The sequence below is a fragment of the Camelus ferus genome, chromosome 11 (genome assembly GCF_009834535.1).
Source record: "Camelus ferus isolate YT-003-E chromosome 11, BCGSAC_Cfer_1.0, whole genome shotgun sequence".
In the NCBI taxonomy this organism is placed as follows: domain Eukaryota; kingdom Metazoa; phylum Chordata; class Mammalia; order Artiodactyla; family Camelidae; genus Camelus; species Camelus ferus.
This window is the reverse complement of record NC_045706.1, coordinates 22,904,005-22,925,500: the sequence shown is the minus strand read 5'-3', so window position 1 is coordinate 22,925,500 and position 21,496 is coordinate 22,904,005. Positions and strand designations below refer to the sequence as shown.

General features: G+C 47.3%; 2 protein-coding genes across 4 annotated transcripts in view; one reads left to right on the top strand and one right to left on the bottom strand.

Annotated features, from left to right (window-relative positions):
- SLK (STE20 like kinase) overlaps positions 1 to 3,688 on the top strand; it is a 53,892-nt gene extending 50,204 nt beyond the window's left edge. For both annotated transcript variants that reach the window (XM_006182991.3, XM_006182992.3), the window contains one exon: positions 7 to 3,688. In XM_006182991.3, the coding sequence (XP_006183053.1) occupies positions 7 to 153 (147 nt within the window). In that variant the 3' untranslated portion in view covers positions 154 to 3,688. The remainder of the gene's footprint in view (positions 1 to 6) is intronic.
- A 5,376-nt stretch (positions 3,689 to 9,064) lies between these two features.
- Positions 9,065 to 21,496, bottom strand: part of COL17A1 (collagen type XVII alpha 1 chain) — a 50,602-nt gene continuing 38,170 nt past the window's right edge. The window contains exons 34-57 of one of the 2 annotated variants that reach the window (XM_032491002.1): positions 21,216 to 21,251; positions 20,862 to 20,942; positions 19,779 to 19,814; positions 19,178 to 19,255; positions 18,238 to 18,291; positions 18,078 to 18,119; positions 17,855 to 17,917; positions 17,191 to 17,250; positions 16,867 to 16,893; positions 16,530 to 16,562; positions 16,374 to 16,448; positions 16,016 to 16,066; positions 15,385 to 15,510; positions 14,570 to 14,707; positions 13,995 to 14,063; positions 13,578 to 13,709; positions 12,915 to 13,004; positions 12,704 to 12,814; positions 12,166 to 12,312; positions 11,555 to 11,893; positions 10,936 to 11,073; positions 10,619 to 10,681; positions 10,388 to 10,468; positions 9,065 to 10,030 (exon numbers count right to left, since the gene is read on the bottom strand). In XM_032491002.1, coding sequence (XP_032346893.1) covers positions 9,978 to 10,030; positions 10,388 to 10,468; positions 10,619 to 10,681; positions 10,936 to 11,073; positions 11,555 to 11,893; positions 12,166 to 12,312; positions 12,704 to 12,814; positions 12,915 to 13,004; positions 13,578 to 13,709; positions 13,995 to 14,063; positions 14,570 to 14,707; positions 15,385 to 15,510; positions 16,016 to 16,066; positions 16,374 to 16,448; positions 16,530 to 16,562; positions 16,867 to 16,893; positions 17,191 to 17,250; positions 17,855 to 17,917; positions 18,078 to 18,119; positions 18,238 to 18,291; positions 19,178 to 19,255; positions 19,779 to 19,814; positions 20,862 to 20,942; positions 21,216 to 21,251 — 2,123 coding nt within the window. In that variant the 3' untranslated portion in view covers positions 9,065 to 9,977. The remainder of the gene's footprint in view (positions 10,031 to 10,387; positions 10,469 to 10,618; positions 10,682 to 10,935; positions 11,074 to 11,554; positions 11,894 to 12,165; positions 12,313 to 12,703; positions 12,815 to 12,914; positions 13,005 to 13,577; positions 13,710 to 13,994; positions 14,064 to 14,569; positions 14,708 to 15,384; positions 15,511 to 16,015; positions 16,067 to 16,373; positions 16,449 to 16,529; positions 16,563 to 16,866; positions 16,894 to 17,190; positions 17,251 to 17,854; positions 17,918 to 18,077; positions 18,120 to 18,237; positions 18,292 to 19,177; positions 19,256 to 19,778; positions 19,815 to 20,861; positions 20,943 to 21,215; positions 21,252 to 21,496) is intronic. The other variant, XM_032491003.1, reaches the window with a different exon arrangement.

Genomic DNA, 21,496 nt, shown 5'->3' with positions numbered 1-21,496 from the left:
TTTAAGACACTGGAAGAAGAGTTTGCTAGGAAACTGCAGGAACAGGAAGTGTTCTTTAAGATGACCGGGGAGTCTGAATGCCTTAACCCTTCAACACAGAGCCGGATTTCCAAATTCTATCCTATTCCTAGCTTGCATTCCACTGGATCTTAACATGGGAAGCAATCTGTGGTTCAGTTTTGGCTTTTTAAATATGTCGCTCTGTTCTCTTCATCTTCTGCCACAGTCTGTGTCAGACAGCTCATGAAGACAATCACCTGCCTCACCTTCTAGGTGTTTTTTTGTTGTTGTTGTTGTTTGTTTGTTTAGCAAAGATGAAGGGAAAGGAGCTAAGACAGATGCTGGGCCATGTTGGCAAAATAGCGTCTTGCAGTAATTCCCTAAGGTGATTTTGTATATAGTCTTAAAAATTGTGTTATTTACACACTGTTACCTGAAAAACTGGTAGAGATATAATGTTTAAAGTTATTTAAAAAAAACTGTTACGTCATTTAAGTATTAGTAAATATCTTTTTACCTGACTTCTCAATGATGGATAAAGTTTATAGTTCAAACTCTGCTGTAGAGAGTTGGAATAATTTTCTTTTGGTGAATCAGGTCTCATGAAGAAGTTACGAGTTGCTCAAAATATGATATTGATTCAGTAAATAAATCTATTATCTTTAAATACTAGCAACACACTCTTTTAAAAGAGAAAAATTATTTCAATAATTTGTCTAAACCAAGTACCTGTTTAGGCATGAGCAAATAATTAAGGGTGCTAGTTTTATTAAAATAGTGCCTAAAACACTAAATTTCAGTTGAGTCTAAAATAGCATTTTCTTTTTTGATTCAACAGGGACAAAACACCCTTAGCATTAAGCATTACTGTTTTTTAAATCTTGCTCCTGTTACCACTTGATAGAAATGTTCATCCTAAACTATATGTTGCACAAAGTTGGAAAGGAGGAAAAAATAAAAGGTAGATGTCCAGACTGGAAGTGTAGAACTTACCAAATTCAAAGAGATGCAGATTTAGGTTATCTCAACTTATTTCCTAAAAAAAAATACATGAGCTGGTTAAGTGACTTCTCCCATCTTAGCAAACCCTGTTTAAAATTCTGTCAGGGGCTGGCAGGCTCTGAGTTATATTTATGAATATATTTTTCTGAAGTTAATCTTAAGAGAGGCATTTGTTCAGAATAGTTTTCAGGAAAGAATTTAAATGAAATATTTAGGCAAATACCAGAAATGACTTCTTGTTGTTTTGAAATAAAGTCATTTATATTTTGGTTTTATTTTGCTCTATGTTTAAATTATTTACTTCGATTTGAAGTGGGAAAAGCCTGAAACCTTTGTCATGTGGTTGCTGATACATATAATTGTTAATGAAATGTTCACTCCCAGTCCCTCTTGAGGCTTAGGATTTCCCACAGGTGTCAGGTCGAACAGGATGACAGACCACACTCTGGGGTGTGAGACAGTGCGTTTGTAGATGAAACTTGCTGCCTGCCATTTGTGGCCTGTTCTCTTATGAGTACTGGGTGCCAGTTCTAGAGGTTTCAGGTTTTAGTTATTTGAGGCTGGTGAAAAATTCAGATGAAACTTTGCAGGAGCACTGACTCATGTTAAGAAAATGTAAATATCGGTAGCACTTTCTTGCAGTTAATTTGGAAACTTTGAGTGCTGAGCCTTATTTTGTCAGTGGTTTAGATGATTAAAAATGCATGTGATTTTAATTTTGTAATTGTTTTGACAAGCATAATTTACTTGGGCAACTTTGTAGGTAGCCTCAACTTCTGGCCAAGTTTGTTTTTTATATAAATATATTATACATATATATATCATGTATGGTTGTAAATTCATACACTTATCACATCAATGTGTTACTGTATACAAAACTCTTTTAATGCTTTATTCTCAAATGCTGGGTTGAAAAATGTTTTGAAAGCCTTTTAAAATATATATCTTTATAAAGTAATGTTCAGGATGATGATGGAAATTGTTTATATTGCTATGATAGATATGACAGTATAATGTTATCCAGTGTATTTAACGATTTATTTCATGAGGGAGAGAGGAGGAAGGTTCTCATACCACTTTCTCCTTTGAAATTTTCAGTTTATTGGCTTTTTAAAAATTAATACTTCAGGCAGTGGACATTTTTCCAGTATCATTTAAATGATATCCTGAGTGCTGAATAGTTTATGGCACATAATTAATTTGGTCTGAATATTTGGTTCTTTTTATTTCTTTCAACTTGACATTCAGAGTATTGAGTAAAGGAAAGAGGCTCAGAGTAGAACGGTTGACACTCCGGTAAGTTTATTAGCAGCTCTTGCATCTCCCTGAAAACTGCCCTTTGGATTCAAGTGTTCACGCTCGAGTTCTCTTTCAAGTATGACCTGACCATGTTCATGTGGGCACCGGGCTACAGAATGATACATGTATAGAGGTAAAAACCTTCATTTGAATACTTACAGTTACATAAATCTTTTCAAAACCTGTTTTGTCATAGACCATGCCGTTTGTACCCATCCCTGCCCACTTCTTGTCAGACCCTGTCTTCCCGTAGATAATAGTGATCGTTCTCTCTTGCGTGAAGTGCAGGTGGGGAGCTGGGGACGGGCACAGACTTCCTTGAAATCGAACAGTAGTCAGCTCCATTCCTGATTGGGTGGTTTTGTTGCTGTGGCAGGATGTGCTATGAAAGGCGTAAAAGAAGCTCCCCCTCTGTGCACCCTAGTTCCCCAGCCTCCCCTCGTCTCCCTGCGCGCTGCGGCACGCCCGCCGCCGCACTTCTGCAGGGCGAGCTCACGGAGCTCGTTGCACCAGGTTGCCTTTCCTAGTCCTGTCAATCCATGGTTGGGTGTGAATTGCTGAATTAGCTGCTATACTATATGGAGTCACAGTTAAGCTTTTTCTTACCCTTTTTATGGGGACGCTATAGGGTGGGTAAGGAGGAAATTTGGAGTGCTTGTACCTTGCTGAAAATATTAGAACTTTCCTGTGACAGGATACAGCAAATTGTAATTAAATATAAACCAGAACCAGAGCTACCTCTAAGTAGTGTTTCCTCAAGCACAAAGCTCTCAGGCATATAAGACCCACGTTAATGGAGGGTCTCTGATTTCTTGAGCATCAGCGAGTTTCAGAAGTGACTGTCTTTTGTATTCTTCTAGTTCCCTTATAACGACACACTTTTCCCCATTCCACACTGTGCTTAAATGACAAAGACTGCTGAGAAGCTAAATTCTATCAAATGATTAGCTAGAGATAACTGCTGATTAAAGGACAATGTAGAACTGAGGTGGAGGAGGAGAGCGCTTTAGTTCCAGTTCTAAGAGGCTTCTGATTGAATATATCAGTTCTTTTCTGGGAAATGATCTTTTATAGGAAATGGGATATTTTAAATGCTTTTCTTAAGTTGAAGGCACAACAGTTAATGCCTATTGTTGCTATCCTGTGGCTGACATGGTTTTGATGTAGCTTTACATTTTCTGCTATGAAGCTTGGGGTAGAATGTTACACCAGTTTTAAATGTTGGCTGTAGCTTTTTGTGATCCTTCTCTCATTTGCAGTGTAATAGCTTCACAAACTAAGTTTTCAGAAAGAATTTTGTTTCAGAAAATGCCTCGTTTCTTTGGGAGCAATGTGTCTTTTCAATCATGGGATTGACAAATGAAAAATAAAGTTATTTCTTAATCTACTTTGGGAAGCAGTCTTTCATTGAGAATCTCTGAAACTAGATTGTCCTGCCTGAGAAGGTTTTGTAGCATTTTTTAAATCCTAATTATATTTTAAAACGTGCAGTCCTCCAGATCTTCTGAACCTTCAGACTTTTTAGTGTTCCATACCATCTGTAGTCACCACACACAGCAGTGTCCTTCTCACCAGTAACTTGGAGTGTCTTTTCATTGAGTAAACCCCTCCTTTGGGTGGTGCTTAAATATTTCCATCAAAATACTTATATATCATTTTTTATTTTTTTTCCCTTGGGATGGATTTTTTTTCTCACCAAACATTTCACAAACTGTATGACCTCACTTCTGCTAAAAATAACCTTTTTCCATCATTCATGTGTTGATGCAAGATTCAGTAGACACTAGGCTGCATCATTTGGCAAGTTGTCAGCTTGGCTGGAGGGAGGCATGGCATGTCATTTTCTAATCCAGGAGCATTGCACACTACAGCACTCATGCTTGACTTTTTTTTTTTTTTTTTTTTTTTTTTTTTTTTAATGAAACAAAAGAGACTCAGATCCACTGCCATCCAGCTGAGGACATAGCTCATATCTGGGTTCTGTCTGGAGAAGCTAGCCAGTTTGGGCTTCCTAGCCAGTTTGGGCTTTTACCCTGTTTCCCTTGGGCATAGGACTCTATGAAGACTTTTGGATAGCTTGGATAGGTAGATATTGTAACTAGGGAAAAACTCTAAAAGTCTGGTTAGTCAAAATAAGTATCATTAAAGAAAAGTATTACATCCTTGAGCTTCTAAAGCTACTGTTACAAAAACAAATTGATTTAGCCTTTAGGTAAAACTAAAATATGAAAAGGGCATGATGCAGTCATTCATTATGCATAATAAGTTTTCATTAGACAGTAAAACATTGTTTGAAATTCTGCAGGCCTTATGAACTCAAGTTTAGAATTTCCATCCTGATCCACAGCCATAGCTCTCAGGATGTGATAAAGGAGGCGGACGGACCAGCAGTGTGTTTGGTGTGTGACTGGTGGCTGCTGCTGCAGTTGTGTGACACAGTGGAACGAAACGGTGATTTTTCCTAGGATAATATGTGAGAGATTCAGGAGAGGCACATGGAAAATAATCCAGGCTTTCAGAAGAGTAGAGGTGCGGAAGTCAATTGAATTTAACCCCGTTTTTAATTATCCAGCAATTGAAATTGAGTCACAGCTTGTAACAAATTCACAAGTTGGCCTCTTCTGAATTTGAGGGGTTTTACTATGTGTTTCTGTGGGGCATTTTCCTTAATAGGATTTTTGCTATTCCATACCTTATTAACTTGCCCTGCAATCGTAGTTCCTTTGCTCCAGGAGAAATCACTACATTAATTGTACATAATCTTGTTGCTCATCTGTTGCATATGTGTTTATTTCCAGTAGTTTATACTTTGGGAGAGCCTTCAGATGCTTTGTAATATGCCCAGGTTGAATTAGTAGCTGCAGATAAAGGTCTGCCTTTATTTTTGTATATATATACTTTTTATTGAAGTATAGTCAGTTCACAGTGTGTCAATTTCTAGTGTACAACACAGTGCCTCAGTCATACTTGAAAATACATATATTTGTTTTCACATTCTTTTTTTACCATAAGTTACTACAAGATACTGAATATAGTTCTCTGTGCTATACAGTATTAACTTGTTTATCTGTTTTATATATATTAGTATCCGCAAATCTCGAACTCCCAACGTATCCCTTCCCAACCCCTTCCCCCACTGGTAACCATAAGTTCGTTTTCTATGCCTGTGAGTCTGTTTCTGTTTTGTAAATAAGTTCATTTGTCTTTTTTTTTTTTAGATTCCACATATAAGTGATATTATATGGTATTTTTCTTTCTGGCTTACTTCACTTAGAATGACAATATCTAGGTCTATCTATGTTGCTGCAAATGGCATGATTTCATTTTTTATGGCTGAGTAATTTTCTGTTGTATAAACATACCACACCTTCTTTATCCAGTCATTTGTTGAAGGACATTTAGGTTGTTTCCATGTCTTGGCTATTGTAAATAATGCTGCTGTGAATATTGGGGTGCATGTGTCTTTTTGAATTAAGGTTCCCGCTGGATGTATGCCCAGGAGTGGGAATTGCTGGATCATATGGTGAGTCTATTTTTTAGTCTTTTGAGGAATCTCCGTACTGTTTTCCATAATGGCTGCACCAAACTACATTCCCACCAACAGTGTAGGAGGGTTCCCTTTTCTCCACAGCCTCTCCAGTATTTATTGTTTGTGGACTTTTGAATGATGGCCGGTCTGACTGGTGTGAGGTAGTACCTTATTGTAGTTTTAATTTGCATTTCTCTGATAATTAGCAATATTGGGCATTTTTTCATGTTCCTATTGGCCATTTGTATGTCCTCATTGAAGAATTGCTTGTCTAGCTCTTTGCCCACTTTTGGATTGGGTTGTTTGTTTTTTCTTATTAAGTTGCATGAGCTGTTTATATATTCTGGAAATTAAGCCCTTGTCAGTCTCATCTTTTGCAAATATTTGCTCCTATTCTGTAGGTTGTCTTTTTGTTTTGCTTATGGTTTCCTTTGCTGTGCAAAAGCTTATAAGCTTAGTTAGATCCCATTTGTTTATTTTTGCTTTTATTTCTGTTGCCTGGGTAGACTGCCCTAGGAGAACACTGCTGAGATTTATGTCAGATAATGTTTTGACTATGTTTTCTTCTAAGAGGTTTATAGTGTCGTCTTATATGTTTAAGTCTTTAAGCCATTTTGGGTTTATTTTGTGTATGATGTGAGGGAATATTCTAACTTCATTGATTTACATGCAGCTGTCCAGTTTTCCTAACACCATTTGCTGAAGAGACTGTCTTTACTCCATTGTATGTTCTTGCCTCCTTTGTCAAAGATTAATTGACCAAAAGTTTGTGGATTTATTTCTGGGCTCTCTGTTCTGTTCCATTAATCCACATGTCTGTTTTTGTACCAATACCATGATGTTTTGATTACTGTAGCTCTGTAGTATTGTCTGACGTCTGGGAGGGTTATTCCTCCAGCTTCATTCTTTCTTTCTTCAGTATTGCTTTGGCAATTCTGCATCTTTTGTGATTCCATATATATTTTAGGATTATTTGTTCTAATTCTGTGAAAAATGTCCTGGGTAATTTTATAGGGACTGCATTAAATCTGTAGATTGCTTTGGGTAGTATGGCCATTTTAACAATATTAATTCTTCCAATTCAAGAACATGGGATATCTTTCCATTTCTTTAAGTCATCTTTAATTTCCTTAGCCAGTGTTTTGTAGTTCTCCACATAAAAGTCTTTCACTTCCTTGGTCAGATTTATTCCTAAGTATTTTATTTTTTTTGGATGCAATTTTAAAAGGGATTGTTTCTATACTTCCCTTTTCTGATATTTCATTGTTAGTATAAAGAAATGCCACTGATTTCTGAATGTTAATCTTGTATCCTGCTACCTTGCCAAATTCTTTTATTAGCTCTAATAGTTTTTGTGTGAAGCCTTTAGGGTTTTCTATATATAGTATCATGTCATCTGCATGTAATGACAATTTTACCTCTTCTCTTCCAGTTTTGATCCCTGTTATTTCTTTTTCTTGTCTAATTGCTATGGCTAGGACTTCCAATACTATACTGAATAGAAGTGGTGAGAGTGGGCATCCTTGTCTTGTTCCAGATTTTAGTGGGAAGGCTTTCAGCTTTTCCCTGCTGAGTACTATGCTGGCTGTAGGTTTGTCATATATAGCTTTTATTATGTTGAGATATGTTCCCTCTATACCCACTTTGGTGAGAGGTTTTATCAAATGGGTGTTGAATTTTATCAGATGCTTTTTCTGCATCTATTGAGATGATCATTTGATTTTTGTCCTTTTTCTTGTTGATGTGATGTATCACATTGATTGATTTGTGTATGTTGAACCATCCTTGTGTCCCTGGGATGAACCCACCTTGATCATGGTGTATAATCTTTTTTATGTGCTGTTGGACTCTGCTAATATTTTGTTGAGGATTGTTGCGTCTATGTTCATCAATGATATTGGCCTATAGTTTTCTTTTTTGGTAATGTCTTTGTCTGGTTTTGGTATCAGGGTGATGGTGGCTTCATAGAATGAGTTTGGGATATTCCCTCCTCTTCAGTCTTTTGGAAGCGTTTGAGAAGGACTGGTATGAGCTCTTCTTTGTGTGAGTGGTAGAATTCCCCAGTGAAGCCATCTGGTCCTGGACTTTTGTTTGCAGGGAAGATTTTTATTGCTGATTCTATTTCACTTAGAGTGATTGATCCATTCAAATGATCTGTTTCTTCTTGATTCAGTTTTGGTGGACTGTATGTTTCTAGAAACATCCATTTTGTCTAAATTGTCCAGTTTATTGCCATATAGTTGTTCACAGTATTCTCTTATGATTTTTTGTATTTCTGTGGTAGCGGTTATAATTTTTCCATTTTCATTCCTTATTTTGTTTATTTGTGCCCTCTTTCTTTTCTTCTTGGTGAGCCTGGCCAGAGGTTTGTCAGTTTTGTTTACTCTTTCAAAAAACCAGCTCTTGGTTTGATTAATTTTTTCTAAGTCTCTATTTTATTTATTTCCCCCCTGATCTTTATTATTTATTTCCTTCGGTTGACTTCAGGTTTTGTTTGTTTTTCTTTTTCTAATTCTTCTAGCTTGTTTATTTGAGATTGTTCTTGTTTTTTGAGGAAGGTCTGTATCACTATGAACTTCCCTCTTAGGACTGCTTTTGCTGCATCCCATAGATTTTGTGTGGTTTTGTTTTCATTGTCATTTGTCTCAAGGTATTTTTAAATTTCTTTTCTGATTTCATTGTTGACCCACTGGTTTTTTAGTAGCATGTTGTTTAGTCTCCATGCTGTCATTTTTTTTCTCATTTGTTTTTCTGGGGGTTGATTTCTAGTTTCATGCCACTGTGATCAGAGAAGATGCTTGAAATAATTTCTATCTTAAATTTGTTGAGGCTTCTTTTGTGCCAGAGTATGTGGCCTATCCTAGAGAATGTTCCATGAACCCTTGAAAAGAATATATATTCTGTTTTGGGATGTAATGTCTTAAAAATATCAACCAAGTCCAACTGTTCTGTTGAATCATTTAGTATCTCCGTTGCCTTATTGACTTTCTGTCTGGAAGACCTGTCCAGTGATGTTAGTGGGGTGTTAAAGTCTTCTACTATTATTGTATTCCCATCAATTAATCCCTTTATGTCTGTTAGTATTTGTTTTATATATGTTTTCTTGTGTTTGTAATGGTGTTAGAGTCAAACCCAGTTAACCCAAAATATTTTGTTTCCTTCTTTCTTTTCCTCCTTTCCTTCATTTTCTTTTATTTTCTTTTTTTGGTTAGATGGATCACATTAAACATAATATTAAAAAAGAAGAAAAAAAACTTTTAATTGGAAATTTTGCAGTTGAAATGACTCTTCATCTAATAGACCACATAAACATTTGTAGACATTGAAAAGTGCCTAAAAACTAACTGTGCCCAGTCCCCTATGCATTTCCTAAGTGCAGGGCAGGGGTGTCAGGCATTCTGCTCTCTCTCCTCTCCCCTTCATTCTTCCTTGTCCAACTGCCCTTCTTTTCCTATTGGCTGCAACCTAGTTCAGTGTACCATATTTATCAACTCTAGCACGGACCTATGGACGCAGAGCCTAGCTGCAATCAAACTTCTAAGCAAGTGGGAATGTGATAGATATTGAGAAATAACTAGTAGAGACCCTGTCACCACCTTCCAAGGGAAGTGGATTTCTTAAGTTTTTTCAGTTGCGAGAGTTGCTTCTTAGCCAGCTCTTTCCTATGACTATAGAGAGAATGCGGAGGGAAGAGGCGAGAGGAGCCAAGAGCACAGCCTTGTGGTGTTCACCAGAACAGCCCCACCGAGTGTCACCCCAGGAAACCACCCCATCCCGTCTTCCATTTTCTGGGCTCGTTCTTAGGCAAAGCTCAAGGACTCCTGAGCCAACTTTCACGTAACTGGCTTCCTTAGGTCAGGGTTGAATAAGCGGAGGGCTCGGGCTTGGAGGCGGGGAAGCCATCTCATCCTGCCACCCCGCAGCCACTTGAGCCCACCCCGTGAAGCTGTCACAGACTGTGTCTTGGAATGAATTCTACATACATATATATACTGTTCCAGACTAAGACAGGACCCTAGTTGACTACTTGCTGTGCTGTCTCAGTAGGACAGTGAGACTCCAGCTTTTACCCTCTGGAGAGATTTTGACCTAAGTGCCATAAGCCACTGCAAGAACTGGTCCAGGGGGCTCTTCTGCCAAGGCTCACTCATGGCCTGGCAGCAATGCTTCTCCTTCTCCGCCCAGCATAGACTTGGTCACCTAGAAGTTTGAAAGATGAATAGGAAGTTAAAAAACACCTTTTGGTCTGTGAGGACTTTTGCTTGGGTAATTACGGCAACTGTGACTACTGCAAAACTGACTTGAAAGATGGACTCTTTTGTGAGACTATCCATTTATCAAAATTGATGACCCCATTTCATTCCCAGCGTGGTTTTCCTTTTCCTCCCTGCACGGACACTTTCCTTCCTTTCTCCCTGGCCTTTCATTTGATTGTTATGCAAATTATGTCGTTGGCCATATGTGCCTTTAGAAATTGGCTTTTGCCTAAATTTTCAGTCTGGCTCTGGGTACAGTCTGCCTCCCAGCACTCCAGAAGCTGCGGCAGCTAAGGCTTACCTTTGTCTCCTTTTTCTCCTTTGTGCCCTCGAGGGCCAGGTGGCCCAGGCCGACCTGGTGGTCCAGCAGGGCCCCTCTCACCTAGGAGGACAGAGTGGGGCAGGGCTAAGTCAAGCACAGTGCGAGGCTGGAGGGCCACACGGTCCCCGCACAGCACTGGCGAGGGAGCTGCTTCCCACGAGAGGCAGCTGTTATACAGGATCCTGGTGGTGGTTTCCTGCCATCACTTACCTTTGGGTCCAGGGAAGCCCACCTCTCCCTTTTGTCCAGGGGGTCCTGGAATAGCTCCGTAAGCTGCAAGGGGGAAAACTGGCTTTAGACTAGGGATCACCCTGAAACTTGGGAAGTAAAGTGATTTGTTCAGACTTTAACATGGCAGGTAGTGGTAGAGTTTGGACTTATAAGAGGGAAACAATGTTTAGAATTCATCATTTTCAGCATCTCAAGTGGTAACAAGGCTTTTTGTGAGACCAGTTTCTTCGGAGCAGACCCTGTGTGAGCTATGCAGCAAGTTAAGTGTTGGGCAGGTAGTCAGGGGATGCCCTTACTTCGGAAAAAGTCCATGAGGTCCTCGGTCATGTTGCTGTAGGTAGAGAAGACCTTGCTGATGCCAGGGGGCCCTTGGGGCCCAGGCTGGCCTGGTGGGCCCTGCACCGTGTAGGCCATCCCCTGGAGCAGGCCCTGACCTGAAAAACACCAGAGTGTGGGCCAGGGAGCAGGGGTCATGTGGGGAGCACAGTGCCCTGTGGCTAACTCCCAATGCAGTAGCTTAGACGACGCGGCAGCGAGGGAGGAGCCCCATGTGTCCTTTGTCTCCCCTGTTGATGGCACAGGGCTCCATCTCCGTGGGCTTTTATTACAGGCTCTTGCTGCACAGCGGTGCTGGTGTGCCACAGGGAGAAAGGACCTCTTAGCCAGTAACCTTTCCTCAGCCCCACCAGAAAACCTTCACAGTCACAGGCTCTTCTGAGAACTGCACGTGAGAAAGAAAACAAAGTACAAAGACCCCAGCATGTCTGTTCCCTGCAGCAGGGGCTCCAGGCCCTGGTCTTCGGTCCCTGCCCACCTGATTCCAGAGTTACTGTCCTCCTGGATGTGGAGATGCTCACACGCCCCCCCCTTCACCACGTCCCTGGCCCCCAGCACCGAGGCTGCGGTGTCACTTACGCTGCATGCTCTCGGACACCCGAACGGCCAGCTCGTTGTAGTCCAGACCTCCAGCAAAGCCAGGTCCAAACGATACACCCTCGCCACCAAATGTGCCGCCTTCTGCTGCTGCCCCGTAGCCTCGGCCCAGGCCCAGGTCCAGACCGAAGGCTCCCCCTTCACCCAGGGAGCCTCCGCTGGCTCCTCCTATGCCCATGGACGAGCTGTAGGAGGAGGAGGAGGAGGAGCTGCTGCCTCGGCTGTAGGAGCTGTCCAGGGACACCAGGCGGCTGTCCCCCGGGGGGCCCTGGGGCCCGGGCGGGCCCGGGGGGCCGATGATAAAGCTGCGCACATCAGGACCTGTGAGGGGAAGCGGTGTTGGTGGGGCCAGGTCTGGGGGCAGGAGACAGAGAAGTGGGAGTTGGGGGGCCTCTCCCAGGATCTTGACACCTCTGAGCAGGTTGTGAACTTGCACCGAGCGGGAGACTGTGGTCCGGGACAAAGCTGGATTTCCCAACCAGGGCTCTTGTGTCTGGCCTCCAGGTCCCTTCAAGCCCCTCCTGCCCCTTTTACGGGGAGAAGCACGGTCTGGGAGGGGGCGGAGGAGTGACAGCGACATCAGGGGCACCTACTTGTGAGGTAGCTGATCAGCTCACTCCGGAAACTGTCGCTGTTTTCAGCTGCGTAGGTCGCCAGAGCTGCTGAGACACCCGGAGGCCCTCGAGGGCCTGGGGGACCTGGAGGGCCTGGGGGGCCTGGGATGGATGACAAGCCGGCAGCTAAGGGAGAGGCAAGAGAAAGAAAGGTCACCATGAATTCCTAGCCCAGGCCCCTCTGGAAGGAGGGCCCCAGTCCTGAGCCTCATTCAACCCAGATTACGTCGGCCCTTCTGCTGCTGAGAGTGGAGCTCTCGGCTTGGCGCCGGGTCACATGCTGGCCATGAGTTCTCTCATGACTTGGAAGCACTGTCTCCCCGCAACTATACCCTCCTGCCACTGAAGGCACCCCAGAAGCAAGTATGTCCCCCTCCAGGGCCCCAGAGCCCAGCCCTGTACCTGCACCAGGGGACCAAGTGACCAGTGAGTGGGCTGAAATCTCCACACTGCCCTTGCTCAAACCTGCGGGACCCCTTGAGATAGGGTGCCCTCCTCCACCTGCCTCACTCCTTACTCTGCAGGTAAGACGAGAGGTCCTCCACGCTGATGCCGGACCATGCACTGCCTGGGATCCCCGGTGGCCCAGGGGGGCCTGGGGGCCCAACTATGCCTCTGAATTCAGACCCTGAGACACCAAGGAGGAGCAAGGATTGGTCTCCACCCGGGGCCAAGGGACCTGCCCTCCACCCTAAAGCCCCCATTCAAATGGCCCTGCTCAGCCCTACCTTGGAGCAAGGAGAGGAGCTCCTCATAGGACGTCCCCGGCAAGCCCGGGGGCCCTGGGGGGCCAGGAAGCCCAATGCTGACTCCAGTGCCTGAGGAACAGAATCCCGAGTTGTGAAGGATGCAGATCAGATGGGGAAAGGCAGACAGAAACACCAATGGGAACCCCGGGTCAGAGAGGGAGCCAGACAGAAGCAACTGTCTGAATAGGAGTGGGGTCTGGGAGAGGGGAGAGTTGGGGCAGCAGGAAGAGATGGCAGAGAGTAAGGCAGACAGGACCCTGGATATGGACGTGGAGAGGGAGGTGCATGGGTCTAGCAGAGCCTGTGTCCCTCCTGCTGGTGTGTGGGAGTGTGCGTGTGTGTACAAGTGCGTGTGTGTACGTGCATGAACACGTGTAGAGAAATGCGTGCCTATCTCTGTATAGAGAAGTGTGCGTGTGAGTTGTGTGCAGATTCCACTCAGGATGGTGCCCAAGACACTCAAGAGCCTGAGGCTCCGTGACCTGCTCGGGGCAGCAGGTTTGAACAGCCCCGAAGCCACTCCTTCCCTCTGGGTTGGGTGCAGGCTGGCAGGACAGGGTCAGAAGCCATTCCCGGGATGTCCAGCACCCGCGTCCTCACCCAGGCCTCCCGCCAGCCCCACCTATGGAAGTGGACACTCACTGGACATGTAGCTCAGGACGCGGCTGCTCAGCTCCGCGTAGTCCAAAGACTGGAGGGACCAATCTCCACCGGCGCCTGGGGGCCGCGGAAGGCCCATCAGGACCTGACGTAGGTACTGCTGCACCTCGTCCCCTGGAAGGAGAGGGGGCACTGGCATGGCCCACCGGCCGGCTGGTCTCCCCGCAGACTGGCCAGCGGGACATGTGTGAGCTGGAGGTTCTCAGCCCCCAGGGGCACATCAGCTAGCTCCTGGTAGTGAAGGAGTACCCGCCTGGTTGCCCGGCACTGGCGGGGAGATCAGATGCCCCCCTTTCTAGCTGGCTGCTGGGAGCAAGGAGGGAGTGGCTCCTTGTCCTGAGGAACGGCCTCACAGGAGGCGAGAAAGGCCCCACCCTGCAGCCCAGGCAGGCCACTCACGCTGGAGCGCAGCCAGGATGTCTTCAGAAGAGATGGAGGCAGAGGACGTGCTGATGCTGTACCCAGAACCTGTGGGGAAGGAGATGGGTTACTGGCTTGGCTGGTACTGAAGCAACGCCCTTATGACTCCAGAATCACCAAGACCTGGTTAATCGGCTGCATCCATTTGGGGAAAGTGAATGAATGGGGGCATTAGGAGGCCATTTGGAAAGCATGAAAAGGTCAAAGGTTGTTTTTGTGTTTGTTTTGTTTTTGTTTGGTAAAAAATGCAGTTTATTTTCAAGAACATGTTTCAGACTAACTCCTACTTGATCCTGCCAACCGGAAGGATCCATTTTCATATACTGAGGACAGACGCGTTACCCGCAAGAGGGGCTCTGCAGCGTGGCCACCATTCTTGGTCTCAACAAACCTATTTTAAAGTTAGATCCCTGTGGCCTGATTACTGTGAATTCAGCATTGAACATCACATTCAGAAGAAGGACAAAGCAAAAAGCAAATTAAGAAACGAGGCTCCAGGAATAAAAGTGGACCCTGGGAGGAAGATACCATTACAGGGCTGGGGAGAGGCTTACTCTGTAAGTAGCTCACAACGAGGCTGGCCAGCTCCGAGTAGTTGAAAGTCTCACCCGTGATGGTGGAGACAGGCCCAGGGGGACCGGGTGGGCCCGGGGGTCCCTGAATTCCAGATAGATAAGACCTAATACTGTCACCTGCCAACAAAGAAATAAAGCAAAGTCAAGCTTGTCCCTGGGAGGGCGTGTCCTCCCCATGGAGGTGACCTGAAGCACTTGATGAAATGCCGAACCCACCCCGCACACAAGCCAAGGCAGGGCCAGCAGGGAGCCTGGACTCCTCTTGTTACAGATGGAGAAGCTGGGGCAGAGACCTGAGCCGGGTCAGGTGGAGCTCGAGGGCTATGGACCAGCAAGCCTCCAGTCAGTGGGAACCACACTCTCACATCCCTGAGGCACAGGGATGAGGTTGGGGGAACGCACACAGGTGTGAAGGGGTGTGTGTGTGTGTGTGTGCATGTGGCCAGGCTTGTGGGTGTGTGAGCCTCTCCTGGGGTGAGGGCAAGGCTGTGTATGTGGGCAGCTGTGAGAAGGAAGGTGTCCGGGAGCTCATGGACCTGTAGTCCTGGCTCCAAGGGTGGAGGACCTGGGCCTGGCTGTTTAGACTGCCACCCCCAACACACACACACACACACACACACACACACACACTGCCCCACTCTGACTGACACACACACACACACACACACACACACACACTGCCCCACTCTGACTGACACACACACACACACACACACACACACACACACTGCCCCACTCTGACTCACACACACACACACACACACACACACACACACTCTGACCCTGGCACTCACTCTGCATGTAGTCAGAGATGTACTGCTGAATCTCCAGGCCAGAGCTGCTGATGGAGCCTGGAGGCCCTGGAGGGCCTGGTGGGCCTGGTGGGCCCGGCATGAACATGGTGTTCGATGACGAACCCCCTGTAGGAGAGAAAGCCTCTGAGTTGGTTTCTCCACCCTGGGGTCAGACGAAGGGGCTCAGGCAATACTTCCATGGTCTGAAGAGGGAGGGTCTTCCTCAGTAGGAGAAGTAGGACTGGGCAAAGAGGAAGGTCTCCCCAAAAAGAGATGGCAGGAAAGCCACTGTCCGCAAGGGGCACAGAGCTTGCAGGAACTCGCCAGACAAGCCCTCCCTTTCCCTCAGCAACCTACTCACTGCCCACACGGCCCACCTCGCCCCTGAACCCCTAGCTCCCGGCTCTGTTCTGCTCTGCATTGTTAGTCATCTTTATCGTGCAGGCACTCTTCCCTCCCATCCCACTTGCTTGTAACCTCCTTAAAGACAGCTCAGAGACCCTAGCATGTGAGAAAGTACCTCATCAACACTGAATCATGGATAAGTGAATGATTAGATAATTAACATCCTCACTGGCATGACCAGACTCTCTTGAAGGGGCGAAGAATTTTGGTCACTTTTGGTTCTTACCTCGAGAGGGACCACCAGGAATGCCAGGAGCCCCTGGGACTCCAGGATCACCTGGAATCCAAAACAAGCTTTGTTTGCATCACCTCCTCCGGGAAGCCTTCCCTGGTTAAGCCTAACCACACTTATCAGCTTGTGACTCAACAACTGTCCCATGTTTCTTAGTTTCATTTCTGCAATAATACCACAGCTCCCTTTGGGCAGAGACTGGATCCTCCCATCCCTGTCCCTTTCTCTCTCCAGGCTCTCCTTTCTTCAGCCTCTTCTTCCTCCCAAGGCTGTAGCACCAATAAGTACTTGCTGCCCTCTATTAGGGCTCTGGGAGCCAGCCTTGCTCCCACTCTTCACCACCTTCACTGACCTTTGTCACCCTTGGGTCCCTGAGGGCCAGGTGGGCCTGGTGGTCCTTGCAGATTGAGTCCAAGAGAACCGGAGCCTGGAAGCCAATAACACAGAGTACAGTTAGCGTGGGGAGAGGCTCCCGCAGAGCCAGCAGTGGCGGGTGCTCAGCACTTACCTGAGGTTGAGAACCCTGGGAGGCCTCGCTCGCCTGAGGGACACAGATGAAAGGTGACAGTTAGCTGTGCCTCCCTCCCTCTTCCCATGCCCCAGCCCTGAGGCTCCTCAAGGTTCACCATGGCTGGGGCTGCGCTGCCTGCCAGGCAGTACCTGGAGCTAACGCCACACACACACACACACACACACACACACACACACACAAATTCTCAGCCATCAGAGACATACATCTACCCTCACTCATTTGGACCAAACTCAAGAAGCTCAGGGCTCTTGGAAGGTCATCTTTTGCCACCCCATCCCCATCCCAGGTGTGTTTGATGCCAGCTCTACTGTACCTTGGTGTCCTCGGGGACCTGGGGGACCTGAGGGAGAAGGCAGAGTTGTGAGACATGACCCAACCAGATGCTGTGATTCAAGGAGCCTGTGGGGGAGGGGACAGGGCTCCGGGCTGGAGTAGACACCAAGCTGGGGGCTCCCTGGGACAGTGCAGAGGTGGGAATTCTTTGCACAACATCTGACCACTGTGCCTCCCCACCCCCCTGCTCTAGGCTGCTGAGCTCCTAATGGGATATGGCAGGAGCATGAAGGCACGCGCCAGCTCATCCAAACTCTAAGCAGGGGCACACACAGGCTCCCGTGCTCCCTAAGACACTTCTCACCTTGGTCTCCCTTGGGGCCTGGGGGGCCAGGTGGGCCTGGAGGGCCAGAGAAGAAGTTCTCTGTGGAAGAAAGAAAGAGTTCTGAGTATAGATGCAGCAGTGTTTGAGGAAGCAGCCTCTAGCCCAGTGCCTGTCATTCCGCAGATGCCCAGTCAATATTTATCAGATGGATGGGTGGGTAGAAAAATAAATAAAGATAAAGAAAGAATGAACAAACAGGTTGATGGGTCGATGGGTGGATGAATTTTCCACTAGAGACAAGTTCTGGGCTAATGTTTGCTCTAAAGTTATTTCCGTTTGTTTCTATGTTACACGATCAGCATCTATCCCATTTCACGTGCATATGTCCTGCCTACTTTATCAGACCTGGGCTCCCTGAGGACAGGAGCCAGGTATCCCTGGTCAGTCCAGAAGCTCCCCCAGGGCAGAACTGGCTGTCTCCCCTAGGCTAGGCTACCAGTGGCTCTCAGGGTGGGTGGGGTGGCACCAGCACCCTCTCTCCATGCAGCAGGTAGCAGGGAGTTTATGCAAACACACCCACGGTGGAAAGTCAGGAGGAGGAATTATGGTGAGTCGGTCAGGAAGACTGCATGCCTGTGACCACAGCACGTGCTGGGCTAGGGCTGAGGTGGAGGACGGGAGGGACTTGGCTCCCCAGCATTACCTGAGCTGGTCCGGAGAGATCCTGGTGGGCCTGGTGGGCCTGGTGGGCCTGGCAAGCCTTCCCCTAAATAAGAGAACCCCAAGACTTATTAATGCAAAGGGGTCAGCTGGGAACCCCTGCCCAGGAGGAGAAGTGGCAGGGAAGCTCCTTCCTAAGAGCCTACTGGGAAGAAGCATGGGCTCTGGGTCCCACTGTCTCATGCCTCCCACTGCTCAGGTCTTACCTGCTGGGCCTCGGGGGCCTGGGGGGCCTGGAATGGACAGTCCTGTAGAAGAGGGTGAGGAAGGGGAAAAGCTGAATCCAGTATCTTGGCTTCCTCACTAAGTGCCTTGAGCTACCTGCCCCAAGATTCCCAACCTTCCAAAGATCCCTGAGGTGCTCACCTGGTGGCCCAGGTGGTCCAGGTGGGCCTGGGGGACCTCGTAAATCAAGACCCTCTGTAGAAAGAAGAAACCAGAGATGAGCATAAGCTGTCATGAGGCTGCTCTCTGCCAGCCTTACCCCTCACCAGGATCACCAGCACCTATACTCACACTGCCACCCTGGGCCGTGAGTCAGGGGTCATGGCACTGGACCCTCCAGGACCCCCTCTGCTAGAGGTGTCTTTGGCTCAGAGGCAGGACAAAGCTGGGTCCAACTCCCTGATGGCTGATGTGGGTGTACGCAGTGATGAGTAAGAGCATGGCTCTGGTGTCACACAGCCTGAGTCTAAGTCCTGCCCCATTGCTTCCAGCTTATGACTTTGGGTATGTTCTCAACCTCTTTCAGCTTCAGCTTCCTCTGCTGTAAAGCAGAGGCCTACGACTGACATCACAGGGCCTTGAACAGACTCAGTGGGATTCACAGCACAGCGTTTGGCACACAGTGACTGCTGGACCAGGGCTGGCCATTGTCTTTGCTATCCAGGTGCCCAGGTGCGAGGTCCAGCGGCATCTCTGCTGGGCTTTTTAAAGGACTTTGAGAACTGGGGGACCCAGGAGTCAACCCTCTCAGGCCAGGCCTGTGGCTGAGAACCCACAGACCCTCGTCACTGCTTCCAGAGAGGGGGACGCACACTCCAGTCACACTCAGGGCAGGGTCCAGCGGCCCCGCGTGACCCTGGTCCTCCTGGAATCCTGAGAGGCCCTCTGACAGCTGTGCTATCCGCCGTGACTCATCCTCCAGAGCTGAGAAAACCCCTGCTGTTCTTTCTCAGCTAGCACTGTTTCAGAGGAACTGCCATCCTTACATCAGGGCTTGCATGACTCACTGGTGCAGCTGCCACTGGCCTCAGCCCACTCCCACCCCCAGGTCACCTGCCCTGGACAACGTGGTGGCACTCACGGGTGGAGAGGACCTCAGAGATGGAGCTGCCACTGCTCAAGAACGATTCGCCAGCAAGTCCTGGCTCCCCTCTCGGGCCTGTGGGGAGGACACAGAGCTGGGAGGTGGGCACTGCCTGCAGCAATCGGTCAGTGCTTTCCCCCGGAAGTGGCCCAGGTGCCCAGGGTGGGGCACAGCCTGAGCTCCCGAGGATGGGTGGGGCTGAGCTGAGTGTGGGCGGGGCTGAGCCAAGGGTGGGTGGGGTCAGAGAGAAACACCCCAGGAGGAATTGGGTCTTTGGTATTTGGATAAATTGCTGGATGGTGACATGATTATCAAGATCTGGTCACAAGAGGCCTGAGGCCTGTGAAAATAGCTGAGCTTGACCCTGACCCAAGAGCCTCCACCCTCCTTTCCGGAGGACCCCTATCTTCTCAGACACAGGGAAGAGAGTGAGAGGTGGTGTCTCCCCTGGCTGCTGAGACCTTGCAAGGCCCTGGGTGACGAGCCGGGTGGCCCCCTTGCCTCCCTTCCAAAAACGCCCGTCTCATTTCACTTAGAGATGGGAAGGAGTCTCTCCCAACAGCCTCAGTCATGCATTCTGACTTGGGGGGTGACATACCTTGCTGTCCTGGGAGACCAGCTGGGCCGGCAGGGCCTGGAAATGGGGTTGGGGAAGAAAAGGCTTTATCACACATGTAGAGTCAGAGTTTCAGAAAGAAGTAAAGAAAAGGCAAGTGCCTGGGTGCATAAGTAGCTTCCTCGCAAGGCATAGAACAGTGGCCCAAAGAGGTCAGCTTGCTTCTTTGAGAACAGTAAGCAATCTGACACCAGAACAGCGTTTGGCACACAGTGAGAATTCCTCTGCCAGACACTGGGGCTCCTGGGATGAGCAGGACTGGCCCCTCTGACACTGTCCTTCTAAATGCCCCCAGTGTCCCCTGTCTCCCTGGAGTTTATCAAGAGGGAAGACTGGTTCATACTTACATTGGTCTTGTTAAGTAATGTAGTTCATTTACACACAAACATTTAAAATAATCAAAAAGTAGATATAACAAAATAACAGGCATTTTGGAGAAATGAAAAAAAGTTATCACCTATAATTCTTTACCTTGCAGGCATTTCATTTCCTTCCAGCATATTTTTATCTTGTAAAAATATAGTTGTAACCACCGAGCACACAATAACAAGTATTCTCTTTGAAAGAACACTGTTATCTGCTAACAGCTTTAAGTCTTCATATTTTTGTAGTCATCTCATTATTGTTGGACAATTTGGGGATATTTTCTTCAAATAGATTCTTAGCATTTTTATTGCCCTTGCGGCATATTATCAAATTGTTTTCCAAGAGGGGACAATTTGAGGACCGAGTGCTCTGGCTGGTCAAATGCTGGTTCTGGAGGCCAGGAGGACCCTGGCTATACCCTGACTCTGCTACTTCTTAGCCATGTGATTTAAGACAAGTCATTTACCTGCCTGAGCCTCAGTGGTGCTGTGGGGACCTGATGATGCAATACCTGCACAGGCCTTGGGATACTGGCCAGGGTGTGACGAGGGCACACAGGCCGTCTGGAAGGGGGCTTTCTCAGTTCCTGACTCTTCCCCCAGTTCCTACCTGGGTTTTAGGATTTGAGTGAACATTGCTACAGTTAAATATAACCAAGGCCTGATGCTGATCTGGGGCAAAGTAAGAAAACAGACTGACCTGGGGCACCTGGAGGTCCTGGAGGTCCCATGGCTCCAGGAGGTCCTGGAGGGCCTGGGACAGTGAGCGTTGATGATCCCTCTGAAAACAGAAGGCGTGTGGAACACTGAGCCCCACTCTTCTTGCTCAGATGTGCTGGGACCCAAGCCAGGCTACAGGCCAGGCTGGGCCAGCAGCTCTTGCTCCCATTACCTTTAAGGTTCCCCAACCCTCCTTGCTTCTGACTGGAAGAGCCCAGCTCTACATCCTGCCCGGAGCACCAAGCCCACAGACTTGGAGGATCTTGAGGCAAGGCCAGGGCAGGTGCTCAGTACACGAGCGAGCTGCCCAGTGCACAGTGCAGCGCCTGCCTACCTGAAGTCATGATCCTGCCTGGAGTTCCTGGTTCACCTGGGAGGGGAGGAAAAGGAGAGCAGTTATTCTCAGGATCAGTTAGTGGCTCAATAAGTCATCAAGGCTTCTGATGGCATTTGAGACCCACTCCTGGGCCTCTAACCCTCAGGCTAACGGCATTTTAATGAGCTGAAGGGGAGAGAGAGGGATGCTTTAAGCACCAGTCTCTGCACTGGAGAACCTGGAGGCCCAAGCATTCAATCTTCCTGGCCTACGTTAGCTTTTGGAGGAAGCATGGACTC